This window comes from Ruditapes philippinarum, unplaced genomic scaffold (assembly GCF_026571515.1).
Source record: "Ruditapes philippinarum isolate M1 unplaced genomic scaffold, ASM2657151v2 ctg13980_1_1_1_1, whole genome shotgun sequence".
Classification (NCBI taxonomy): domain Eukaryota; kingdom Metazoa; phylum Mollusca; class Bivalvia; order Venerida; family Veneridae; genus Ruditapes; species Ruditapes philippinarum.
In genome coordinates this window covers 1-10,546 of record NW_026861932.1, presented here as the reverse complement: position 1 = coordinate 10,546, position 10,546 = coordinate 1, and the positions used below count along the sequence as shown (strand labels likewise).

Here is a 10,546-nt window from a genome sequence, read left to right as displayed (position 1 = left end):
AAGAAAATTAAATTAAAGATTGTAAATGAGTATCTTTAGTACTACTGAATGTTTTTTTTTTTTTCAATGAAATGTGTACCATATGCGCTACTCGATGTGAAAACAAGCAATATGGATGTAAAATACACTAATGCAATCAATTCGGTATTTAATTTCTTAAGAGGATGAAATAATAATTAAAAACACAAAAGATCCATTGCATCATCATGAATTCGTTTTTCCCCAATGCAACCAAGATTTTTACAACAAGGTGCTTTTATTTCTTGTGATTACTTTCAATTATCCTCATATATTGTATATAGACAAACATAAGAATTGGATTTTTACCATCAAGGATTGTTTTTCAGGTCCGGGTCCACAAATGTGGAACCCAATTTATTGGAAAACAAGATATCTTGTAAAGGAATACATTTTATAACTGTTGAATTAAAATAAAATTATAGAAGAGTCCTTAAGAAAGCCTAGAAGAGCGAAATTAAAAATTCTGCATGTTGAATTTTACTGAGCATGAGTCACATTACCTAACATAAGAAATACAAGCTATTCTGATCGTCTTATACTACATTTGTTGACATTTTATTTTTAGATTACAGTATATTACAGTATAAGGCTACCTACCTACCTATCTTCTGATCCATCTATCTATTTACTCATCAATTCGTCCATCATTCTATGTAATCGGTCAGATTGTTGCATTATTGCTGTGCTCTAGGTATTTTTAATTCCATCAAATTAAAAAATTTCATTGAATGTTTCTTTTAATTATTCCTCATCAATTCTGTTTATTCTCTCTAAGGATATGCTTCCTGTTTTATTTTAATTTTGTTAATACCACGTTGGACTTTCTTTCTCTATTTTTAAAACGTTTGTTCTTTTCTAAAATTCATTTTTCTTTTATTTCCGCCAATTGTTTTCCTGATTGATGAACTCACATCATTCTTTTTACTCGGATACCTTGTTACGGAATGGTATAAGGTGTCACATTGAGGATTCTATGATTTCTTCTGCCGTACGAACACATCAGCTGAAGAGGGAGAGGGGCTAAACGGTTACTTGCTAATGAACGGTCACAAGGTGGTACAACCCTACTGAGCACGATAACGAACTTAAGAAATGAATATAATTTAATACTATTTTAAATTAAAAATTAAAGAAATCAATTTTTTTGTTTGTTCGGATTTTTACGGCACGTCAACACATAACTGGCCATATCGTGCCGAATGCTATAATAGGCTTAAAACGTTATGTAAAACTTTGTAAATGAAAATAAAAATGAGACAATTAGATCCTAGAATACAAGTTTATCTCTTTCAAATAATCAATGATGTTTTTTGATGGAATTGTATCAAAGAGTTCTTTGAGTGAATTTACAGAATAAAATCTATTACGGGTCTGTGAAAAATCATGACATTCAAGAAGAAAATGATTGACAGTAAAATTTTAATAACAACCGGCATCGAAGAAGAACCGTTTGATCACGGCGGTTTGACAGAGATAGAGATGGTGACACGTCAAGAGATGGGTTGATATCGTGAAGTTTATTAAAAACGGCTTTGTCCCAATTTGTTTTCCATTCAGATGATACGAGTTTATTTATAGCCGGTCTAAAATCACAAGCAGGTAACAATAAGTCAGTTTTTTGAAAATTTAATAATTGATCAGCTAAAGCATCTACTTTTTCATTTCCTCGTATACCTACATGACTTGAAATCCAATATAATTTAACAGATTTTGTTTTAAGTATATCATGAAATCGTAAAAGAAGTTTCTTTATCATGATATTGTCATATGTTTTTATTATTTTTAATGGATATTAAAACAGAAAGCGAATCAGAAAATATCACAAATCTATCATAAATACTGGATTAAGTAATTGAAATAAAAATCTTTTCTAAGCAATGATCTTAAAGAGATACAAAAAATACGTTAAAGTAGAAATTATAAAAAGAAAACAGTTGGACATAATATGGTTTTGACCCAGGACCATCTGTCAGGAAGTATATTATTATGTATTATATAATCTATAAATATCTTTGAAATGCCTTTTCCTAATTGTCTAACAAGAAACATTTTGTAAAAAATAAAAGGTCAATATCAGAGTATATTCACTGTTTTTTTTCCTAAAAATAAATAGATTTCCAGGGTATATTGTATAATATAAACACTCTTCGAAGCGAAAGTGGGGTAATGTATTAGGAAAATTGCATCTTCCTATTCCAAACCGAACTTGTTTTGCGTTCAACAAGGTTTAAATTGTATCTATTCTAAACAAATAGCAATGATATTAAATGTCAAACGTGATGTATATAAAAAGAAACAAAGTGCCCTGATAAAAACAATTTTCATGTCAGTTTCGTGCTGAAACACATATTCCACCAAACTTGAAATCTATAATGTACTGTAATTTATTTTGCGAAAATACCTAATGTGGTAAACTATTTTAATGCTTTCTTCTTGATATTTCAATACAGTTTTGTCATGCACTTATTCAATTAATACATCTTAAATGACTCTTGTATGTAAATATGAGTGTTCGTGTTTGGAAATAATTCGGTCTTGATACCATTTGAGCGTTAGCAGAAATATATCTAAAGTAAGTTTATATCATTTAAACGAATAAAGAACACTTACAAACACGCATGTATCACAAAGTTCTGTTTTTAATTTTAAATTATCTTAATTCTATTATCATTAGGTATTTATTTAATAGTAAAAAGTAGGTTTCTTTTCTTAAAATGCATTTTGGTAATCCAAAATTTAAATAATACAGAACTTACACGTTTCATGCATTAATGCCTTTCAACTAAATTGAATAAGGAAAAAGAAAAAATTGCGAGCAGATAGTTATTGTTACAGGGTCTAAATATTACCTTGCTTGTATCAGAGGACAATTCTGTGCACAAATTCGTTAGGTTATCTACATTATAGAATGTTTAACTTTGTATTCAAAGTTTGAAAACAAATGGTAAGACTATGCTTTTTTCATAATATTATGGTTGATTTTCTAAAGAGATCTAGTATTGAATGCTCCCATTATTTAGCACATATTATTGGATAGTGTGCGTAAACAGAATAAAATGTTCCGGTATAACATGTGCAATATATTATTTCAGTTGTGTTTTATCCGTTTAACAATGATTTTATGCTTACGTCATTCTGTCCACCATATTTCTTCGTACAGGCATTTCAGATTTATCATTTTTCATAAATAATACGTTGTGGTGTAAACTGCAGGCAGCAAACTGTAACTATACATTTTAATAATATTCGCAAATGACAAAACGAAACGTTTAATATTTCATTCAATTCAAATAATTTAATACAAAAGCCATTACATATACTATGTATCTGTCACGATCAAATATATTGAGATCCAATTCAAAAACTATTTATGTAAGTACATTAGCTTGAATCAGAATTCAAGAGTCACTAAAGTGTCAGCACTTGATTATTTTATTAACATGAAGTTCCCCTCCCTTTTTTTTTACTTTTTATCACGGGAACTAATTTAAACTTTGCTGGAAATTTTTTACCAGGGTCAAAAATTTTTTTTCAACTACTAAAAAACAGGGGAAATTTAATAAAAAAAAGTTTGGGAAAATTTTAAATATTTTTCTGTATTATATGGCTTCATTTCCAACAGGGGCGAGTCGTTAAACGCGGACACTGTTTATAGTCACCGGAAGATAGGTTAAAGAATAACCTGAAAAAATGATTGTTTATTGAGTGAATTTAATTGAAAATATATCACGCTTGTTCCAGGTTTAACATAATCTTTATATAATAAATCATCAATAACTTCCTTAAGTCTGTCATGATTTTGCTTTTGACAAAAAACAAGTATATATGTCAAATTCGTGATAAAGTGGTTTACAATACTTTTGAGTCATTATCATATATAATGTACTGCATACAGTCTTGGGGCATTATACCAGCTAAATTAGATAAATAAAGTAACTATTCGATGTTTTAATGATTTTATTTTCCTTTTAACAAATCATGTTTGCAAACATATTACTTTAATTTCTGAAGTGATACCAAAAATAAATTGTTATAATTTTTCTAAAAAAAAGTTAACACATAACACATTGTTCTGTTTTACGAACCCTAGAATCACTTAAAAGTCATTTAAAAAAGAAAGATAATTATACAAAATGATTAAATAATGTAACGTTGAATGATATAGAAGTGTGAGCAATGCCAGCTTTATTATATACATTTTTTTTGCATTAACACGACCACATCTAATGAATATTTTTATTAAAATTTCAAGGTTACGTACCCATTTAAACATACATGAATATGCCATTTGTTACGTCTCGCCAACTTCTAGCGATCAACTCGGAAACAAAAACCGGAAAAAATTCCCCCCAGTAAATTTATTTTAATTTAATTTTACCAAAAACATTTTATTAATGAGAAAGGGTTTTGTATAACCCAAATGCGGGCCCTTTTAAAAAATTAAAAAAGTGAAAAAAAACCTGAAAAATTTTTTTTTAAAAAAATCAATTGGGAAAATATCTTAAACAAGTATCCCTTTTTACCCTGAAAATATTCTTTTGAAAAAAACAAAAAAAGGGGAAAAAATGAATGCCCTTTTTTGTACTCTGTAAATCTTTATTTTTAAACTCAATCTTATTTGGGACTTTTATTTTGAAAAAAATAAAAAATTTAAAGGGTAAATTAAAAGAATTTTATAAACTATTCTTTTCCAAATTTTTTAAAATGACTTAAAATTCCCTAATTTTTTTTTTTTTTTAAATTATCAATTTTGAGCTGAATACTGAATTTATGGAATTTATGTTATGGCGAATGACCAACAGTTGATATTGGAAATTATTTACGAGAAAATACAAAATCTGTCCCACCCTTTTTATAATTTTAACGTTACAGATAAATGGATAAATATTCACAAAAATATTCAAAGACCAAGCGAGTTATTTATCTTTTATGCATGTAAATTATAAAATTGAAAGGCATTATAATAGCAAAATGTAAACTTATATTGACGTTTACCTGTTCACCCACCATATACCCTTGAATGGACATAATGTCACTTTAAACTTTAGCTGGTCATATACCCGCTTAAATGATGTTAGCGTGTACGAACCTATTTAATAAGTCTTTAAATAATAATCTTTATATTGGCATCATAAATAAATATGATGTCTAGTTTATCGGAAATATCCAAGAGCTTTGCATATAGACATTTATAATGAATGTCAAACTGACATTTAATAATCAACAAACACGCTTTATAACAAACGCAATTTGCTGTAAAGATTTCAATCACCACTTTAGAACATTTACCGTAATACTGAGCATAATTATATCATTCAGTAATCATAAACTGTAACTTATTTTCCAAATATTCTTTAAGAACAATACGTTTAGAGGACTATTTGATAAATATGCCTTAAAGGAATATGTTAAATATCAAAATGAAAACTGATGAACATAATTCATTTAAAATTTACATTGCATCGTTTAAGAAATGAATAGAACAACATTTAAGCGGGAAGAGAATTCGTTTTCGAATAGTCTGCCGTGTTCATTTAATTTCAATGAAAGATAAGGGTCTGTAAAACGTTCAAGGCTCTGTGTCGGAAAGGGCAAAATATTGACAAATGGGCCTATTTCGTTGACGATAGACGTAAGTATATTTGCATGTAATTGTGTAATTAATATCAAAAACAATTTTACATATAAGACAAATGATAAATGCGTTTTCTTCACACAAAAAACCGTCTCATTATTGCTGTAAGTTTTGACTTATTAATAAGATGTATAGGTTCTGTATAAGTCAAAGTTAATTGAACGAGAATAAACAACTTTTATAAAGAAATAAAGAAAACATGTAACCTATTTCTTTGAATAAATAAAACAAAAAAAAGGGATGCGATCACATCCATCTAAATTCAAAAACCCGTTATAATCACAATTTTAACAATAACTCCATTTACACTCCACATTAAAGAAATTTATTGTTGTACATTTGACGCTGTTATTGAGCGTCAAGTAAACCTATTTTAACTGCCAGCCATACAAACTTTGCTCTCACATCCTCTTGCATAAGATTAAAGCACATCGCCAATATAGACAGCCCAAACATTAGGTAACAACAACATATGATTAGACGTTCTTTATTGTCCGCGGAGTCTGCACCGCTGATTGATCCAGGAACGTAATCTCCGAAACCAATTGTACTCAATGTTATAAAGCAAAAATAAGAACCTTCTAAATAGTTCCAATCTTCCCACATTGAAAACATTAAAGCTCCTCCCAGGACATATAAAGCTATAATCATTAAACTAACAAATACTGGAACTCGAATTTGTTCGGTTTTGATCGTTTCTTTGGTCTTTGGTTCGTCAAAATCTTCAACAACAATATTTATTTCACTTCTTGAAGGACTTGTACTGCGGCTTCTAGACTTACTTCGTTTACCAGAACCTTTCTGTTTTCCAGAATTAGCAGGAAGAACTTGTAAAGTGTTAACGCCTCCTGAATCCTCACGTTTCCCTTGTAGAGGATCACTCTCTTGAAGTATTTTGTTTTTCGAGTTTGATAAAGACATACTTTTACTTTTAGAAAAACTTTCCTGTGGCGGACAACACATCCAGGTTAATAAACGACACAAATGCTTATATAGTAGACGAAAACAATTTCCGAGGAACGAGCCCATGTTTGCCAGACACAGTAATGTAAGAGGTATTCCGAAAAGAGCGTAAAATATCGTCACAAGTTGGCCGTTGAACGTCTTTGGAGCTATATGACCATAACCTGGAAAGACGAGAATTGTTATGTCAAGTATTTCATACAAATAATTATTGGTTGTACTTCTTGCGTTTTATTGAACAAAAACTTCAACAAAAGTGCATAAACCTGCGGCTCCCGCGTGTTTTAATTAATAATGATCTTTCATAAATAGCGATCAGTGAGTGTTCATATTAAAGTGCGCTGCTTATAAATTACAATGGCGCTTAGACATGAATTATTTTATATCACACTATGGTTTCGGACGTGTGTATTACACACATAACAAATTTTGTTTTGCTGTCGAACATGTGTAGTACGGAATGCCGTTAGGGCCATCGCCTATGAATGTGCTGATCTAAAACGCGATAGTCGATAGTACGATGGTGAAAACGCGAAATCACGAAACTACGATGGTGAAAACGCGAAAGCACGATGATGAAAACGCGATAGTACGATGATGAAAACGCGACAGTACGATACTACGATGATGAAAACGCGATAAACTATCGTGTTTTCACCATCGTACTGTCGCGTTTTCACCATCGTAGTTTCGTGATTTCGCGTTTTCATCATCGTACTGTCGAGTATCGCGTTACAGATCAAACCATTCATAGGCGATGGCCCTAACGGCATTCCGGAATGCCGTTAGGGCCATCGCCTATGAATGTGTTAATCTGAAACGCGATAGTCGATAGTACGATGGTGAAAACACGAAATCACGAAACTACGATGGTGAAAACGCGATAGTACGATGATGAAAACGCGATAGTACGATGATGAAAACGCGATAGTACGATGATGAAAACACGACAGTACGATGGTGAAAACGCGATAGTACGATGATGAAAAACACGACAGTACGATGATGAAAACGCGATAGTACGATGGTGAAAACGCGATAGTACGATGATGAAAACACGACAGTACGATGATGAAAACGCGAAATCACGAAACTACGATGGTGAAAACGCGAAATCACGAAACTACGATGGTGAAAACGCGACAGTACGATGGTGAAAACACGAAAGTTTATCGCATTTTCATCATCGTAGTATTGTACTGTCGCGTTTTCATCATCGTACTATCGCGTTTTCATCATCGTAATTTCGCGTTTTCACCATCGTAGTTTCGTGATTTCGCGTTTTCACCATCGTACTATCGACTATCGCGTTTCAGATCAACACATTCATAGGCGATGGCCCTAACGGCATTCCGTAGTGTAGACCCGTTTCACTTAAAAAAACAATGTTGAAATAGAGTTTCATTGGTCATAAAGAACATTTTGTGCTTTATACGTGAAATTTTAGCGATTTGTATGTTGTATGGAAAAACAAAACAAAAAACCTTTTCATGTTTAAATTTGATATTATGAGAAATTGTTCTAAAATTCAAATATAATCAGTATCTAACATTTACATCCATTATTAAAACATTATACATCATATTTTGGCAACCCTCGTAGTTTGTCTTGTATTCATTACAAAAGTCATTGTGTTCGCTTATGAGTCTTAACGAGTGACATTGTGTCATTTTTTCTTTGTCTAGGTCAGTTGAATAAGGAATTTTTTTAAAGTGGCATTTCGTCAATGTAATGATAATTTTGATAAAAACTGTCATACATATATTAAAACAAACTGTCCAACTCTTTTCATCACTTAAATGTCACTGGTAAATTACAAAGAATATTTGAAGACATTTACTTCCTAAGGTCATTTGAATCATTGATAATGTTTGTGAGGTGAATTTGTAAAGTTATTTTTTTACTCCTACATAGACACTCCCACTTTACACTTGGAATGGCATAATGTCACTTTAATCTGAACCTCACCATGTCTTTAAATTAGGAGTGGAACATTTTATAGCCTGTACGTTTATTTTTTATATTTTAATACCCAATGCATGATAAATTTCCCTCTAAACAAGTGGCAAATACAACAAAATGACGATATCATGCAAATTACATTACTTATAAAACAAACCGATTCTTACAATAACTCTGTCGCCGTTTTAAGATTTTAAGTTTTATTTCGAAAATATTATGTGGATTAGGACATTCTTGCTATGTGGTAACGAGGAAGATCAAAATGATTTCTTTAAATATTTTTGAGTTGGCAACAGCAATAAATATAAGAGTCATCTAGTCAGAAGAGATAATGTAAACAAATTAACGCCATATCCGTTTTTATAGTTTACAGTCTAGCCATGTTATATAAGCAATCTTATTTTAAAGAAAATTTAAGTATGGTAATGTGTAAATGCTAATAATTTTTGACATTTTATACACTTCGAAAATATTTTTAAATGATATGTTACACTGTAGAATCAGATACATGAACGAATCCGATGAAATATAATGTTGGAATTTAGACAACTTGTGCATTTGAATATAAAGGAAAAAGTAGAGATTAAGATAATTAAGATGAGAATTACCTATGGTTGTTATCACAGTAACAGCATAGAGCAAAGAACCAGCGTAAGACCACTGCGGAGGTACCACGTCATCATCACCCTCGGCGCCATCCCATCCGTTCTTTTTAGCTTCTAGTACAACCTTTTGATATTTAATTAAAATCAATTCTGCAGCGTGCGTAAAATTTTCTTCAAAGAATATTACATCCTGCTTATCCACAAGATCCCATAATTCAGTTGCTAAGGATTTTCTGTCACTTGTTACTTTGTGTCGTTTTAGAATTTCGTTAGGAGCTTCTAAATTTTGAAATATGAATCCACCAAGTATTGAATATGCTACTACTGCGGAACAAAGTCCTATGTTTGAAAATAGAAATGTTGTGAATTTTTTGCAACATTTTAAGCATTTTTGTGTACACTTTTTCTTCTTGGTCAGACCCTCGCCTTTCTCGGCTCCCGTAAGATCTTGTTGGAATGTTTGTAATTTAGGAATATTATGATCGCCCTCGTTTGAAGTTAACGCTTCATTATACAATGCTAAACGTATACCGTTCCTATCCTCGTGCACTTCCGCCGGCGGATCACGTCTACAACAACAACAACAAAAAGATCTAGTTTTTGACGGACTTCTTGTTAGGACTTTTGATTCGATTTGTTCTGAAGCACCCATTTTCAGGAATTTCTTAAGAATATCAACTAAACATCCGATATTTTAATGCAATGTCGTCTGTAATAATTGCTTAATCACTATCAATGCAATATCCTGTATCCACATCATTTCTTCCTACACAGCACGTTATTAAATTAAAAGACGTTACTCAGCTAGACCCATTTCATTATTCCTCTTGTACTTTCTCTCACCACGTTTCACTTTTTTTCATGTGCATAATAATGATCCTGAAAATAGAATGAAAGATAATGTTGCAATTTTTATTCATATATATATATATATATATTTGATAATACGACTTAAAGATGAATAAACAAAAATTCTTTATTATTTAGATAAAGCTTTTAATTGCAGTGTCGCCTGTTATTATATATATTCTTTAGAAAACATTTAGGATATAAATGAAATATACACAGTTGCAACAAATGAAAGCTTCTAATTTGTACAAATTTTAAACACAATGAATAAAGTTATAAAAACAGTCGGACATAAATAGTTTAAATTATAAGATTTCCTATAATAAATATTGCCGACCAAATTTCTTCAAATATTCTTCAAATATCACAAAATGATCCTAGAGCGTTAACAAAATGGTTGACAAATATGAAATATAATATCAAATCTTCTATAAAAAATAAATATAACCATGAAAGTCAGAAAATCAGTGCGAAAAATCTCAGGTATTAAACGTCGTTATAAACGAAACTA

General features: G+C 30.8%; 1 protein-coding gene across 1 annotated transcript; it reads right to left on the bottom strand.

Annotated features, from left to right (window-relative positions):
• Positions 1–5,394: 5,394 nt before the first annotated feature.
• Positions 5,395–10,065, bottom strand: LOC132717402 (TWiK family of potassium channels protein 9-like; the record flags this gene model as incomplete). The annotated part of the gene is given in 2 exon segments (XM_060700864.1): positions 5,395–6,783; positions 9,190–10,065. Coding segments are annotated over 2 exon segments (1,428 nt in total). The 3' UTR covers positions 5,395–6,004.
• Between the last annotated feature and the right edge of the window lie 481 nt (positions 10,066–10,546).